Source organism: Octopus sinensis, linkage group LG3, assembly GCF_006345805.1.
Source record: "Octopus sinensis linkage group LG3, ASM634580v1, whole genome shotgun sequence".
NCBI classification, from domain to species: Eukaryota; Metazoa; Mollusca; class Cephalopoda; order Octopoda; family Octopodidae; genus Octopus; species Octopus sinensis.
The window spans coordinates 160,832,412-160,850,157 of NC_042999.1; the positions used below are offsets into that span (position 1 = coordinate 160,832,412).

Below are 17,746 nucleotides of genomic sequence, written 5' to 3' on the forward strand. Positions count from 1 at the left end.
TAGTAAAATATTATAAAATATTATTTGAGACAAAACCACTATTTTGCAAAACAAACAAGGAAAGACTTAATCAATACATAAAATTTAATAAATAGTCAAAAAAACCGCCACTACAATCGTTTCTTGTCTTGATCGACAATCTTCAGGTGGACTTCCAATCTAAAAAATCAAAATTTTAAAATATAAAAATAATACTTTTAAATAATTAAAGTATAAATGAAAAAATATAAGTATATAATCCATATATAATCCATATATAACCTATATATAATCCATATCGAAAAGGTGAGTTAAAGCTCATAAATGTATATAATGTTTTTTGTGGGTGTGTAAGTATTGTTGTATATGTCGAGTTTAGTGAGTATGTATAGGCGTATATGTGAGGGAGTATATGTATCTTTTGTGTGTGAGTGTTTTGCGTGTGAGTGTGTGTTTTGTGTGTGAATGTGTATATGGGTTTGTTATTTAGGTTTTGGGATGTATGTGTTAATTTGTCTGTGTGGGGAGGGAGTGGGTTTTGGTGTATATTGAGGTTTATAAGTTAGTATAGGTATGTGTATAAGTCGTGAGTCTGTGGTTTACGTGTGTGTATTTGTGTGTGAATGTTTAGGTTAGGGGGTTTACTTTATAGGTTTGTTATAGAGTTTAGCAAAGGGAGATTTTATCGTTATATGTTTTTAAGAGTTTTGTTTTATCATGGTTTTTTTTAGGGAATTAGTGGTAATTAGTCTATATTTTCGATATGGATTATATATAGGTTATATATGGATTATATACTTATATTTTTTCATTTATACTTTAATTATTTAAAAGTATTATTTTTATATTTTAAAATTTTGATTTTTTAGATTGGAAGTCCACCTGAAGATTGTCGATCAAGACAAGAAACGATTGTAGTGGCGGTTTTTTTGACTATTTATTAAATTTTATGTATTGATTAAGTCTTTCCTTGTTTGTTTTGCAAAATAGTGGTTTTGTCTCAAATAATATTTTATATATATATATATATATATATATATATATATATATATATATATATATACATACATATATACATATATATATTACATATATATATACATATATACACACACATATATATATATACATACATACATACATATATATATATATATATATATATATACATACATACATATGCATACATAAATACATACATATACATTTACATAAACCCACATACATATAAAAATGTACATATATACATCCTTCCTTCACGCTGTCTGTCTCTTCGCCTGTCGATTTATCTATCTATCTATCTATCTATCTATTTAATTGTTAATTTTTAAAAGCTTTATCATTCCACTTTGAAAATAATTCTTTTGGATCTTTTCGGTTTGAATGACAGTTTTTAAAAATAATTTCCACGTAACTAAACACCTTTAAACTTCGTATACTGGTAGAATGTGTTTATAAAACATCTTTTTCTCTTAGCTTTATTGAGAACATTCTATAGTTTGTAAGATATTTGTTGTTTTTTTTCTGCAATTTCAACCAATCAATGACGTCTATTGAGGTGAAAAGCATTCTGTGCCGTATGAATATGTCCCTCGTTTAAGAAACAGATTGGGTTTATTTATAATTGTGAAGAAAAAAGATACTCTTCCCCCACCCCTAACCCTAACCCTAAAACAGATTGAAATGCAATAGATCGATACTAGGGTCATAATTATGGGTGACAATTTCATATGACACCGCTAGAAAAAACTGCCTTTCAAACCGAAAAGATCCATTCTTTTTGATATTTCTGTGAAAGAACCTTATTCGGAAGCGAGTTTTGTTATCGGTTGCAGAAACGAAAAAAAAAAAAAAAATCTAAAACGTCTCATCTGCTAAATATTTCTTTACTGTGCATTTTGGCAATCTTTCGTCTCTAGTAGACCTTTCCGTCGATTTCCGTAAAAAACTTTTTTTTTTTACATATGGGCTTGCGGGAACTTTTGAAGTAATGAGAGCGAAAGAGACTAAGAGAAAGCGATTGTATGACGAGGGAAGTTCTTTTGAAGTTACCGTGCAGGGGAATCCTTGATGTACATGTGTGTGTGTGTGTGTGTTTGATGGGGTGTGGGAGACAGACAGTATGTTGTGTAAGTGAAGTGCTTCTGTTAGTGTGTGTGAAGAGACAGAGAGAGTAAAGTGTGAAAGAGAGAGATAAGCCCATATGTAAAAAAAAAGTTTTTTACGGAAATCGACGGAAAGGTCTACTAGAGACGAAAGATCGCCTGCATTTTTTTCCCGCTCGCTATGTGTCTTTGAAAAGCTTGTCGGAATATTTATGTGAAACTCTTGCTCTGCCAGCAGACAACGTAACTGGCACATTTCAAATTTGCCATTCTGCTATGATTCCTGCGCGTTCCAAACTTGGTGTAAACACAAGTGCTACTACGAGATGGCTTCGAATCCAATTGCAGGAAAAGTTACCTGTAAGAGGCTGCTGCCATCCTTGCAATGAATCTATTTCCTCGCATTCACTAAATACTTCGAAAACCAGGGTTAATTAAACACCGGACTACCACGAGTCTATAATTGGAAGTAAATGGATCACAACTACGGTTCAGAAAAGCCATTTCGATATTCAAGTAGGTCAATCGTGATCTACACCAGAAGACAATTTACCTTTTAGCATGGTTTAATACATGTAATTGGGTTCTTGTTGTTTTGAGAAAAATTTTCGCTAACGAAATCAACAGGAACGTGATATATTGCAAACTACATAATTTAGTCATGGCCTATTGTCTTGTTTTCTTTCGTCAATGTTAATATATACAAAATTGTTATCTCTCGACATTGAGTTACTTTTAAGACTAGGTCCACATGAAAAACTGAATGTGTGCTAGTCTTTAAGTGATTCACTAATGTTATTTGTATGAAACTGGTTCTACCTGGATTTTCAGTTTTAATTAGCAAAACATAAAGGTGTGTCATTCATTATAAAAAGGCTTTCGTACAACCGAGTCCCGGTATTCGCTGGAAAGGAAATAACAAATTGACTTCTGTTTTTTCCCCATCTGTACTTGCAATCGGCCCGTTTTGATTTTATCAAACATTTGTATATTTTCTAAAAGAAATATCACGAGTTATTCTCATTGCTTGGACAAATGGAACCTGGAGAAACATTTGGTAATTGCGTCAAACGAAAATTAAGTGCTATTTCACTTTATTCAAACTTTTCAAACATCAGCTTTCAGGAAGATAATCCTATTTTTAATCGTTTAAGCAATGATGTCAACGATTTTGATAATTCAAAAAATGATGTCAACGATTTTGATAATTCAAACAATGATGTCAACGATTTTGATAATTCAAACAATGATACCAATGATTATAATACTAATGCTGTGAATAATGGTGATTGTGCTACGAACAGAAGAGATATCGATGATGTCAACTTTACCAATAATGCTCATGGCACAGAAAATGACGCATATACAGGGGATTCCAACTTGGGCTCTATTAATCTTGATGAAAATTCTTCTGTTACAACGGCCTCATACCTAACATTACCTTCAATTTTTGACGAAATAATGAAATATCGAGGAAAATCTGTGCGTTCATCTCAAAGATTTGACATCGACTCTCTAGCAACGACGTAAGTTGAAACAATTTTTCTTTTGATTTTAATTTCAATGAAGAGTTTACAAAATGTATTCTATGAATGCGGTAATTTCCAAAAGGTGCTGGATAGTTAGTTCCTTGACAAAAAGAATTAAATTATATTTTCGAAAAATAAAAGAGAACTAAGATCTTATAAAGCCTTTATGTAATATGATTGTAAACATGACAATCCAACGAAATTTGGAGAAATTACGGAGTTTTTCTACCTTCCAATAGTTTTCGGTAATATCTTTATATATAAAAGTGAAGTTGTGTGTCTGTCTCCTACGATTTAGATTCCTAACTACTCCCACATTTTGCGGTGCAGTTTAACCAAAAGCGGGTATCTTATAGTCATGATTCATATCGAGCCCTTCTGGGTATTAGCGCGCGTCTACGATGAGTCTACGATTTAAAAAAAATTTACCATCATTTTTTTCCATTTTAATGCATTTTTTCGCCATTATATAAGGGAAGTAACTCTCTAAAAATGTCTACGATGAGTCAACGATTTAAAAAAAAATTTACCATCATTTTTTTTCCATTTTTAATGCATTTTTTTGCTATTTTTTGGCTGTAACTCTCTAAAATTGCTTATATAGTTATTTCCCTTACAAACCCGAGCAACGCCGGGCGATACTGCTAGTAGTCTATAAAAAAGTCAATTTTTAAAAAATTATTGTATGAAATAAATAAATAGCTCTTTTTTTCTTCAGAAAACGTTTTAAAATTATAACCTCGTCATAAATTTTTTATTTGCAAATTATTTTGAATAGCAATAATGGTTTCAAATTTTGGCACAAGACCATCGATTTTGGGACAGGAGTATAGTTGACTCTTATTTGCTCTAAGGCTCGTGTCCCTCGTCACCTTCCCAAATATTTTTAGAGAATAATCTCGATTTAAAAATTTACATATTTTAGATTTTTTCAGAAAAAAAAAATGAAAGTATCATCACATTTATAAAAAATGAGGTTTTATTTCACTTACTGACGCCAAATGAAGAATATAGAAAAAAAATTAGGAGACTTCATTGCATTGAAGATGAAATACGGGTGATGTTTATCATCCAAAGATATAAAATGTTACCAAAAACCATGAAACTCATGTTTCTTATTGATAATTAAGCATAATTTATTGAATATTTAAATAAATATTGGATCTTTTCGGTTTGAACGACAGTTTTTAAAAATAATTTCCACGTAACTAAACACTTTTAAACTTCGTATACTGGTAGAATGTGTTTATAAAACATCTTTTTCTCTTGGCTTTATTGAGAAAATTCTATAGTTTGTAAGATATTTGTTGTTTTTTTTTTCTGCAATTTCAACCAATCAATGACGTCTATTGAAGTGAAAACATTCTGTGTCGTATGAATATGTCTGATCTTTTCCTTTTGAACGGCAGTTTTCAACACAATTTCTAGTTAACTATGCACTTTTAAACTTCGTATACTGGTAGAATGTGTCAAAATAAAATATTTTTTTCTCTTGACTTCCTTGAGAAAATTGTAATTTGTAAGTTTAAGGTAGTTTAATTTTTCGAATTTTAACCAATCCTATGCCCTCTATTGAGCTAAAATCATTTGCTGCGTCTAAATTTTAGCCTTTCGTTTTTTAGGGTTAGGGTTAAACCCTAACCCTAATCATTATCTGCCATGATTGTGATTTTGCTCAGCTTGATGGATCTTTTTCTCAAGCATGACATAATACCTCTGTGGGACCCAACACTGAAAGGGAACTCAGCCAATATGCTTCCATGAGGCCCAACACTCGGAAGGAACTCAGCCACTTTGCCTCTGTGAAGTCCAGTGCTTGAAAGCTGTTCTTTACATGCACCAGCACAGGTGCACTTGGCTTGACAGGTCCTCTCAAGCACAGCACATGGCCAAAGATCTCGATCATTAGTCACTGTCTCTGTGAGACTCAAAGTTTGAAGATCATGCTTCATCACCTTGTTCCATGTCTTCCTGGCTCTGCTTCTACCACTTGTTCCCTCCACAAAGATTGACACTTTACACAGCTGTCCTTGTCCATACGCATCATACGGCCTCACCAGCACAGTCATCTCCCTTGCCCACCACATCTGATGCCTCTTATGCCTAACTTTTCTCTCAAGATGCTTACACTCTGTTGAACATGCACACTGACATTGCACATCCAACGAAACATACTGGCTTTATTTCTTTTAACCCTACGCATCTCCTCAGCTGTCACAGCCCATGTAACATAACTGTTCGCACACAGGCATCAAACAATCTGCCTTTCACTCTGAGAGAGAAGCCCTTGGTTGCCAGCAGGGTTGGGAGCTATCTGAAGTTTGCTCATCCTAATCTTATTGTCACAGCTATGTTCTCGGAGTATCCACCTTCACCACTAACTTGGTCACCCCGTTAACCTTCCCCTGATATTGCTGCACTGGGTGCATCTTATGGAGTTTCTACTTACACCATTTCTACAGATTGAGCAGGGCCATATACCTGAAGGGATTTGTGATTTGTCTGCTTTCCTACTTACTAAGACTTTGGTTTTTGCAAGGTTAACTCTAAGGCCCTTTGATTCTAGACCTTGCTTCCATACCCAAAACTTCTCTAGTTCTGGTAGTGATTTAACTATAGTGGAGGGGAGGTACGACGACGAGCTCGGGGCGAACCTGGACGTCGACGAGGAGTACCTGACCCGCCTGTTCGGGACGACTTTCGGGCCAGGGCCCATGGACAACTTCCAGAGATCCCTGGCCTGGCAGTGCTACGAGAAGCGCTACCCGTTCGGGATAAGCTCTACAGACACGGCTCGAGAAACACGGGGCCGACCTGCCCGAGATGCGGTCAGAGCGACGAAACCGTTCTGCACGCACTCGTTCAGTGTCCAACAATTTCCGACCTGTGGGCTTATGTCGAACAACTGCTGTCACGTGTGGGACGAGTCGGTTTATCAGCTGAGTCTATCGTCAATATTGTCACGCCTCCTTCCTTCAAACGGGAAGGAAGAGCTATTTTCATCATCCTTGTGGCTATGGCGAAAGAATGTATCTGGTGGACGCGTCTGAAAGGATTGGAGACAAACACTTTCCTCTCTGGTCAATCTCTCATCAACTTCTTCAAGTACCACTTGAAAAGGAAAGTGAGAGTAGAGAGGCAAGTTTTGTCTAGCGAATGTTTTAAAAAAAGATGGGTGAATGTAGCAAGAATGGCACGTATGAATGACGAAGCCACCTTGAGCATAGTCCTATGAACCCAGAAATCGAAAACAGAGAGTTGCTTATTTGCAAAAAAAAAAAAAAAAAAAAAAAAGAAATATAAAATGTGACTTCATTGACCGAGGTTACCGTGGTCTTTTCCGTAGGCTTTTCTTTCCACGGGTAAACCTCACCTGTCCTCCCCTTTACACTTCATATTGACATTTCTGTGATAATGATCCCTATTGATCAATTTTTTTTCCTCTCCCCCTTTTTTTATTTTTTTTTTTTGACCCCCCCTTCTTTTTGTCCTCTTTCTCTCCTTTTACGATCCCTTTTGATCGAAACTCCCCCTTCCTTTTTTTTTTTTTTTTTTTTTTTTAAACCTTCAAAAGAAAAGCTCTACCTTGTAATTTGTTCTATCTGTGTGCAGCCCTGTGTGGCTAATAAAGAAACATAACTATAAGAGCAATGTCATCAGCATAGAGAAGCTCTCAGGAGCAGCCTGTCTTGAATTCCTCTGTTATTGCCTGGAGGACTATGATGAACAAGAGAGGGCTGAGAACCAATCCTTGGTGAACCCCTACGTGTACCTGGAATTCTTCACTATACTTATTGCCAACCCTCACCTTACTGGTAGCATCCCTGTACATAGCTAGTACAGCTCTTACACAGCTCTTACCAACCAGTACAGGGGCTAAAATATAGATGAATAATATCTTTTATAAATGAATATAAAAAAGTGCACCAGAGTATTTCTATTTGCTTCGAAGCGTGCTGAGAGTAAAAGAAGTTTCAGAACCATGGCTTTAACACAACTAAAACGTTAGGGATCACCAACAGAGTGGCCATGCTGGGGCACTGCCTTGGGGGATTTTTTAGTTGAACAAATCAACCCCAGTACTTACTTTTTTTAAACCTGGCACTTTTCTATTGGTCACTTTTGCTAAACTGCTAAGTTAGAGAGATGTAAACACACCAACATTGGCTGTCAAGTGGTGGTAGGGGACAAATGTAGACACACACACACATACACATGCACACACACACATGCACACACACATGCACACATCCTTTAAGTTCATTTACAGGAAACGTTTTTGAGTAGGTATATAAAAGCTCCTATTTTATTACGTCGGCTACAGCCTAATGATACCAACTAGCAATAGCAGTTTTATGGGGCTGTACTGAGCTGTGCTGATATAATGTAGGATAAATATAGTAATAATAATAATAATAATAATCCATGAATGGAATTTATGAATAATGTAATGCATCACTACCCTTGTTTCCACAAATCACATGTTTCTTATGATCATAGTCCATATTCCTGGGATAGTTACAGTGCAACCTGTAGTATTCATGGACATCAGGTGGTTCGTAGTTCATGTGTTCATTTTTTCTGGTAATATGGCTCTAACAGTGGAAGCAGCAACTGTATAACTGAAAGAGGTTTATCAATTTTCACTAATCAAAAGTTTTATTGGCAGTTCTGTGTGTATCTTCAAAACAAGAGAAAATAAAAACCAACTAAAAAAAAAAAGTTATTTTCCTATGCAGGAGTGGCTGTGTGGTAAGTAGCTTGTTTACCAACCACATGGTTCTGGGTTCAGTCCCACTGCGTGGCACCTTGGGCAAGTGTCTTCTACTATAGCCTCGGGCCGACCAAAGCTTTGTGAGTGGATTTGGTAGACGGAAACTGAAAGAAGCCCGTCATATATATGTATATATATATATGTATGTGTCTGTGTTTGTCCCCCTAGCATTGCTTGACAACCGATGCTGGTGTGTTTACGTCCCCGTAACTTAGCGGTTCGGCAAAAGAGACCGATAGAATAAGTACTGGGCTTACAAAGAATAAGTCCCGGGGTCGAGTTGCTCGATTAAAGGCAGTGCTCCAGCATGGCCGCAGTCAAATGACTGAAACAAGTAAAAGAGAAAGAGAGAGATGCTACATGCTATATCATTGTACCACCAGAAGTAATTAAAAGGACCATTTATGAAAACCTCATTTGTCAACTCAGACAATGAACTACAACAGAATGGGTTTACTTCCTGACCTTACAACATCTGGATTCATTGAGGATGTGCCTGCTGTGACCAAGGTCACACAAATGAACTATACTACCCATCCCAGCACCTGCATACACATATCAAAATGAGTCCAACATCACCACACACTCCTTCCTCTCCTTTCTCTCTTTCCATCACCTTCTATCCCTACCAAATACACACAGAACTGTCTACATACCTCAATAAACCTTTTGATTGGTGAAAATTGATAAACCTCATTTGGTTATACATGTATCGCTTCCAACGTTAATGCCATATCACCTGAAGAAGTGAACAAAAACTATGATCCACTTGATGCCATGGATACTACAGACTGTTTTGTAATCATCCTAAGAATATGGACTATGATTGTAAGAAATGGGTTTGTGGAAATGCATGTAGTGATGCATTAAATTACAAATTTATTTGGATATTCCATCCATGGATTATTATTATCATCAGTGACTTTAAGCTTGAGGCCAGAAGGACTCCAAGAAACAAACCAATCCAGAAAAGAAGGATTTGGAGGCTAAAGAACCCTTCACATGGTCAGAAATTTAGGGACATACTCATCAAGAAATTTGATGAGAGAGAGGAGGAGCTTCAGACGTCAGACATAGAAGGTAGCTGGGAATTCCTACGGGACAGCTTGTTGAGTGCCACAGACCAAGTCTGTGGATGGTGCAAAGTCCCTTCCAGACCTAGAATTACGTGGTGGTGGAATAGTGCAGTAGATAAAGCCATCTGTGAAAAGAGACGGGCCTGGAAAGCCTGGAAGGATGGGGGTAACAGGGAACTGTACCAGATAGCCAAAAGGGAGGCTGGGCGGCAGATCTACATTGCCAAAGATGTAGCAGAAAAGAAGAAGTTTGCCAACGTCCAGCGTCGCGAGGATCAAAGAGCTGAAGTATTTCGGATTGCCAGACAGTGTGTCAGAGAAAATAGCGATGTTATAGGAGAGAAATGTGTCCGCATGGATGATGGGGCACTTGCTTTTACTACAAGTGAAAAGAAAGAGGCTTGGAGAAGCCATTATGAAAGACTGCTGAATGAGGAGAATGAATGGGAGGAAGAGAGCCTGCCAAATGTTGACCCAGTAGAGGGACCAGCTACCCGAATAGACAGCTCCCTTGTAGATAAGGCAATTAAGGATATGAAACCAGGCAAAGCCCCTGGCCTATCAGGAATCACTGCTGAGATGCTTAAAACAGCTGGCTATGTGGGCTATACCATAGTCACCCGCATTGTAAACCAGGTAGTTCACAATGGAGTCATACCAATGACTGGTGCAGCAGCACCATAGTCAACTGCTACAAGGGTAAGGGTGATGCTCTAGATAGAAATAACTACAGAGGTATCAAACTGTTGGACCAGGTGATGAAGGTCTCAGAGAAGGTCATAACCAATCTCATTAGGGAGAGAATTTGTTTAGATGAAATGCAGTTCGGCTTTGTACCAGGTAGAAGCACCACTGATGCTATATTCCTGGTCCGACAACTGCAGGAGAAGTACCTAGCTAAAGATAAACCCCTCTACATAGCTTTTGTAGACTTGGAGAAAGCCTTTGACAGGGTTCCCCGTTCCCTTATCTGGTGGTCAATGCGGAAACTGGAGATTGAAGAATGGCTAATAAGGGCTGTACAGGCTCTATACAGAGAGGCTGTCAGCAAGGTTAGGATTGGCAACGAATATAGTGAAGAATTCCGGGTAGAAGTAGGTGTGCACCAGGGCTCAGCCCTCAGTCCCCTTTTATTCATCATAGTCCTTCAGGCAATAACAGAGGAATTCAAAACGGGATGCCCCTGGGAGCTCCTCTATGCCGATGACCTAGCTCTCATAGCAGAATCACTACCGGAACTAGAAGAGAAATTTCGGGTGTGGAAGCAAGGGTTGGAATCAAAGGGCCTTAAAATAAATGTAGCAAAGACCAAAGTATTAGTAAGCAGCAAGAGGTACTCAGCACACATCCCCTCGGGTAGGTGGCCCTGCTCAACCTGTAGGAAAGGTACAGGTAGGAACTCCATAAGATGCACCCAATGTAAGTTATGGACACATAAGAGGTGCAGCAACATTAAAGGGAAATTAACAGATAAGATAGCTTTCATGTGCGGCAGATGCACAGGGACAATAGACACAACAGACACTCAGAAAACAGATTCCATCACACTCCAGGGAGAGAAACTAGAAGTAGTTGATAGTTTCCGCTACCTGGGTGACCAAGTTAGTAGCGGAGGTGGATGCACAGAGAGTATCACCACTAGAATACGAATAGCCTGGGCAAAGTTCAGAAAGCTCCTACCCCTACTGGCAACAAAAGGTCTCTCCCTCAGAGCAAAAGGTAGATTGTATGATGCATGTGTGCGAACTGCCATGCTTCACGGTAATGAAACATGGGCTGTGACTGCAGAAGACATGCGTAGACTTGAAAGAAATGAAGCTAGCATGATCCGCTGGATGTGTAGTGTCAGTGTGCACGCAAAACAGAGTGTAAGTATCCTGAGAGAAATGCTGGATATAAGAAGCATCAGATGTGGTGTGCAAGAGCGACGCTTGCGATGGTATGGTCATGTGCTGCGGATGGATGAAGAGAGATGTGTGAAGAAGTGCCACTCCCAAACAGTTGAAGGTATCAGGGGGAGAGGTAGACCCAGGAAGACATGGGATGAGGTGGTCAAGCATGACCTCAGAGCATTGGGCCTCACTGAGGCAATGGCGAAGGACCGAGATCTTTGGAGATATGCTGTGACTACAAAGACCCGGGCTGCTTTCTGCAGCAATTCCACATACCCCCTACCCATTCTAAGTACCCCGGATCCCCAAGAGGCAATGGCGAAGGACCGAGATCTTTGGAGATATGCTGTGACTACAAAGACCCGGGCTGCTTTCTGCAGCAATTCCACATACCCCCTACCCATTCTAAGTACCCCGGATCCCCAAAGTACCCCGGACCTCGTTGCCCCCGTGCCGCTGACACGTTAAAATGCTCGAACCGATCGTGACGATGCCGGACCCTCCGGCCCCTGTGCAGGTGGCACGTAAAAAGCACCCAATCCACTCTCGGAGTGGTTGGCGTTAGGAAGGGCATCCAGCCGTAGAAAACCTGCCAGATTCAGACTGGAGCCTGGAGCGGCCCCTGGCTTCCCAGACCCGGTCGAACCGTCCAACCCGTGCTAGCGCGGAAAGCGGACGTTAAACGATGATGATGATGATGATATGAATGTTTATATGTGATGGGTTTCTTTCGGTTTCTACCTACCAAATCCACTCATAAGGCCCAAGTGGGACTGAACTTGGAACTATGTGGTTGGGAAGCAAGCGTTTTACCAAACAGCCATGTCTGTGCTAATATATTCATAAACAGTTGCTCTGAACAACATTTTTCTCTCAAAAACATACCAGTTTTATTTGAGCAGGTTATGATCAATGGTATTCTTGGCGGCGTGCTTGGCAGAATCGTTAGCATCCGGTCGAAATGCTTAGTGGTATTTCGTCTGCCGTTATGTTGTGAGTTCAAATTCCGCCGAGGTCGACTTTACCTTTCATCCTTTCGGGGTCGATAAATTAAGTACCAGTTACGCACTGGGGTCGATGTAATCGACTTAATACCTATGTCTGTCCTTGTTTGTCCTCTCTATGTTTAGCCCTTTGTGGGTAATAAAGAAATAGGCTTTCTTGCCATAATCATCCAGTCCTTTGAAAGAGTTTGTCTTTACCTTGTCCAGTACATGTTTTCGAGGCAGATTAAGCAGTGATCATGTGAAGTTCCTCTTTCAAGTATCATACAAAGTACCTGGCAGCATTTAGTTATGTATATTTATCTTTTGAGGAGTTGAAATTCTGTTGAAGTCAACATTGTCTTTTATTCTTTTGGAAGAGGGTTTGACAAAATAAGTTCAAATTTCATCAGAGTTAACACTGCCATTTATCCTTAGACTGCTGTAAAATTCATAATTACACTTAATCATCTGCTCCTATCCTTGTATTTCATAACCTCTTGAGATCCTTTTGTCTTTCCATTCCTCTGTGAAAATATTCTCAAATTATGTAAAACATAAAAAATGATCAATGCACTCTAGGCTATATCTTATATATCAGTATCTTTGAATTTCAATTCAACCTAGATCCCAACTAGTTGTAACATGTAAACTACACATGTTTTTTCTAAGATTAAAGGCATTCCAGCATTGACCTCTTGGTTCACATATACATCACACACACTGTCTACCTGTATAAAGAATACAACTTAGTCTTTACTTGTACTGGACACCAGCAACAAATACTTCCAGTTATTCTGATTCACAGTCCCCATTGGACTCCTTCAGGTACTACAAGTTATTAGATTTGTCTTTTTGTTTGTGTGTGTTGAGGCCATCTATCTCTGTACATCTTCTCTTAGTTCACATTCATATCATACTAACACTGCTAGTGCAGTGACTGAAATGTTTATGATTATGAACTCTCTACAACAATTCTACGAAAAACAACCTTTCTGAACCTATGACACCTGTTTCCAAACTTAATGGAAACCATCATATACAAGTACTTCTTCAATAATAATCTTAACCTTTTAGACAATAGTATTTAGTATACATCATTCAGGTAATATATTAAACCTCCATTTGAGGGCCACAGAAGTGGCTGTGTGGTAAGTAGCTTGCTAACCAACCACATGGTTCCGGGTTCAGTCCCACTGTGTGGCATCTTGGGCAAGTGTCTTCTGCTATATCCTCGGGCCGACCGAAGCCTTGTGAGTGGATTTGGTAGACGGAAACTGAAAGAAGCCTGTCGTATATATGTATATATATATATATGTATGTGTGTGTGTTTGTGTGTCTGTGTTTGTCCCCCTAGCATTGCTTGACAACCGATGCTGGTGTGTTTACATCCCCGTAACTTAGCGGTTCGGCAAAAGAGACCGATAGAATAAGTACTGGGCTTCCAAAGAATAAGTCCCGGGGTTGATTTGCTCAACTAAAGGCGGTGCTCCAGCATGGCCGCAGTCAAATGACTGAAACAAGTAAAAGAGGAAAGAGTAAGAGCCATATCAGGCCCAAATATTTGACCTATTTTATGTTTAAACTGACCGGATCTGGCCTCTCATACCTACCCTACACTGTCATCTTAAACCTGAACAGCCACATCATTGAAATCTCAAAGTTTTGAGATAATACCTGATTAATCCAAAATAATGTGAATAAATAAGTATTCCATTTGACAGAATAATGTGAATGCTGAAAGGTTAAACTATTTCCCACCAACCCTTTGATAACTGGAGACTTACTTGCATCATACATTAATGGTCTCTTGATATTGATAACTTTGGCAAAATCATAACATCAGTAAGTATTTTACTAATCCTAGAATCAGAAACTGAAAGCCGAGTTACTCACCTATGGATTTCCCCCTCCCATCTCATCTCTTGAATAAGAAGTTTCTTGTCAGACTGCTCTAGGGCACTGACCAGTTTCTGACCCACATCCTGTTATCAATGCATTATCCCAAGATTCTTTTGTGAACTACACTCTTCTGTCTATAACTTAATGACCTTATTGCTGCCACTATTATCACCATCCACTCTTGTAAAAGTACCACCAACCTTGAACAATAGTGGCCAAGTTTATTTTGTTACAGAATGTTATCTAAAAATTGCAGAATACATTCTATACTTTATAGACAACTCCCATCAATCTAATTATAATAAGACATTAAATGAAACAAAAAATGATTTAGAGAGGGAATTTATTCATAAAAGCAAAAATCATTTAATAATTTTGTAAGTTTAAAAATGATAAATTCCATTTTTTTTAATGAAATAAACTTTTATTATATTTCATTAAAATATACCTGTTATGTGTAGTTTGGGTTCTAATGGGATAGACAACCAAATGAAAACCATTGTTATTGTTTACCTGTTTATTTACTTGTCATGTTACATGGACTCGACAGTCAGCGTAGTAATACATTATATACTTTACACATAGTTTGTACTATTCACTAACAAAATAGTGCCAAGAGTGGGGATGCACGTATACACAGATATGAATGTGTAACAATACCTTATCTCACAGAAGTTTTTCACAAAACTCTGGGGTTCCCTGAAATTCAATTTGGAAAGCATCTATTGATTTCAGTGTCATAAACCTAGACATTTCACACCAGACTTGCACAGCTTCCATGAACAGAGATTTAACCCTTTCGTTACTGTATTTATTTTGAGATGCTCTGTGTTTCTCCCAATTATTTTAAATATAACAAAGAATTTAGTAAAATAACTTAGTTATCATTATGCTAGTGTTAGGAACAGTATTTGTGACTAAGGTTTGGTGGAAGATGTAAATTAAAAACTTATGAAAACAAGACATTTGTACTACAGAGCCAGAGCCGGTTTCAGCCGGGTTGGTAACGAAAGGGTTAAAAAGAAATCCATGTGCACATAACAGCCTAGTCTCTTTCGATGCCACGAACAACACACAATTGAAATCTTCAAAGTTACTACAACTGCTTGACATCTTGACCAGTTACTAAACCCTCTTAAGTAGAATTTATATTGATGTACTGCTTACAGATCTGCTCCTACACACAAGCACTCTAAATGAAGGGGAAAAGAAAAAGTTCACTTACCAACACTCTACAACTGACTCATAGATGTGTTATTTCTTCTCTCTCTGTTCTACTGATATTATAACATTATTGTTACTACTCCTCTGAACTAGATTGCTTCATGCATCTTGCACCCAATATCTTTTAATTGCTGCAGTCATCAGACTGCAGCCATGCTGGGGTGCTGCCTTGAAGAATTTTTAGTTGAATGAATCAACCCCAATATGTTTTTCTAAACATGGTACTTATTTCTATTGATCTCTTTTGCAGAACTGCTAAGTAGCAGAAGTGTAAGCACACTAACATTGGTTGTCAAGTAGTGATGGGGGACAAACATAGACACAAAAGGGAGAGGGAGGGAGAGAGACACACACACACACACACACACACATGATGAGCTCTTTTCAATTTCCATATACTGAATCCACTCACAAGACTTCCATTGGCTCAAGGCTATAATAAAAGACACTCGCTCAAGGTGCCATGCAATGGGACTGAACCTAGATCCATGTGGTTGGGAAGCAAGCTTCTTATCACACAGCCACATCCTATCATTTCTTTCCTTTCCATCACAACTATTGTGACTTCACTCCCAGATCCTACATTAAGCAGCTTTCATAATAATCCCTTTTCAAAATTAAAACTCTTTGGAATTATTTTCATATTTATGCTGGGGTTGTTAAGGGCTGTCATAGCAATAGGTCTCCAAGAAAAACAATACACTGGGACTCCTGTGTGCACAACTACAGTATACACAAATTAGTACTGGACTCTCAGACTTGTGGGGTTCTCAGGCAACTTCCCATTATGCCCTGTTTTTACTACAGATGTTAAGATACAGATGTTTAAACTGAACATCAATCAGTCTGAGAAAGCCTTCAAAGGTCATGAGTACCAATTTTCCTTCATTAATTAATAATGAAAGGTACAAATACATCTAGAGGGTGAGCAAGTGTTTGAAAGGTCTTAATTTATAAAAGATTTTTAATTTGGACAATAGTATTTAGTATACATCATTCAGGTAATATATTAAACCTCCATTTGAGGGCCATATTCATGAGTGGCTTAAAGTTTCAAGCAGAAGATGTTGATGTTGGGCATGTGTGAATATGGAAAGTAAGAGTCGAGTACAAGATAATGTCATTGGTGTATGCTTGTGGATGGAAGCACTCCGTCGGTTACGACGACGAGGGTTCCAGTTGATCCGAATCAACGGAACAGCCTGCTCGTGAAATTAACGTGTAAGTGGCTGAGCACTCCACAGACACGTGTACCCTTAATGTAGTTCTCGGGGATATTCAGCGTGACACAGAGAATGACAAGGCCGGCCCTTTGAAATACAGGTACAACAGAAACAGGAAGTAAGAGTGAGAGAAAGTTGTGGTGAAAGAATACAGCAGGGATCACCACCATCCCCTGCCGGAGCCTCGTGGAACTTTAGGTGTTTTCGCTCAATAAACACTCACAACGCCCGGTCTGGGAATCGAAACCGCGAGTCCGCTGCCCTAACCACTGGGCCATTGCACCTCCTGTAGGTTTGTAATTGGTTGGAGATAATAGAGAGACTATTGTCTAATTAACTGAGCTAAAAAATTAGGTTAACATCAATGAAATATGTTACTAGTCAAGTGCAAAAGTTGATTTAATCAATTATATCCCCTTACATGTGTGGCATTGTAAACAATTAGAAATCCATCATCTAAATACAAGGAAAGATTTATGATTCTGATAAAGAAAATTAAATTAGATGGAATCTAGATTTAGTGTGAGAGGAAAGTAGGTTTGATCACTGTTCTGTTATGGAGTTCATTCAGCATGGTGGAAGTTGCAGAATTTGTTGCAATAGTGTGTTGTAATAGGGTGAACGATAACAAGCAAGTCTGCTTTTGTAGTCACTTGAGACTAATGGAAACGTACTCAACTTGTAAATAATCTCAGTTAATTTCAAACTAAAAGCATTAAGACTACATGTTTTGTTTTCTTCTTTCAGTGCAGACACTGTTTACTCAACCCATTCTGCTCGTCCTTCTTTGATTGGTGATCGTCCACTTGTACTGCAGGATTTTCTTTTTGCAGTAGCAGCTTTCGCATGCCATTTGTTCACAATTGGCATTGCAGCAAGCATTGGAGTAATTGTTATAGAATGGTTACATGAATTCCCTGAATCCAGAACAGTCTTACTTTCTATACCACCTATGACTTTTGGAATTACAAGTGCAATTGGTAAAAAGATTTTATTTTTTCGAATTTGGTATTGAATGACTACTTTTTTTCCTATTTCCATTTTTAAGGTTGCTATTTT

The 17,746-nt window shown here is 38.3% G+C and overlaps 1 protein-coding gene and 1 long non-coding RNA gene across 2 annotated transcripts in view; one reads left to right on the forward strand and one right to left on the reverse strand.

Moving 5' to 3' along the window:
- Positions 1 to 850: 850 nt before the first annotated feature.
- Positions 851 to 7,993, reverse strand: LOC118762650. Its single transcript, XR_004998416.1, has 3 exons — positions 7,839 to 7,993; positions 5,527 to 5,529; positions 851 to 861 (listed from the first exon to the last, which is right to left on the reverse strand). It is a non-coding gene; the product is annotated as an uncharacterized LOC118762650 (long non-coding RNA).
- The window catches only part of LOC115209951 (monocarboxylate transporter 4-like), a 50,891-nt gene continuing 35,911 nt past the window's right edge, over positions 2,767 to 17,746 (forward strand). The window contains exons 1-3 of the mRNA XM_036501569.1: positions 2,767 to 3,275; positions 3,306 to 3,610; positions 17,435 to 17,667. Of these exons, the coding sequence (XP_036357462.1) occupies positions 3,120 to 3,275; positions 3,306 to 3,610; positions 17,435 to 17,667 (694 nt within the window). The 5' untranslated portion in view covers positions 2,767 to 3,119. The remainder of the gene's footprint in view (positions 3,276 to 3,305; positions 3,611 to 17,434; positions 17,668 to 17,746) is intronic.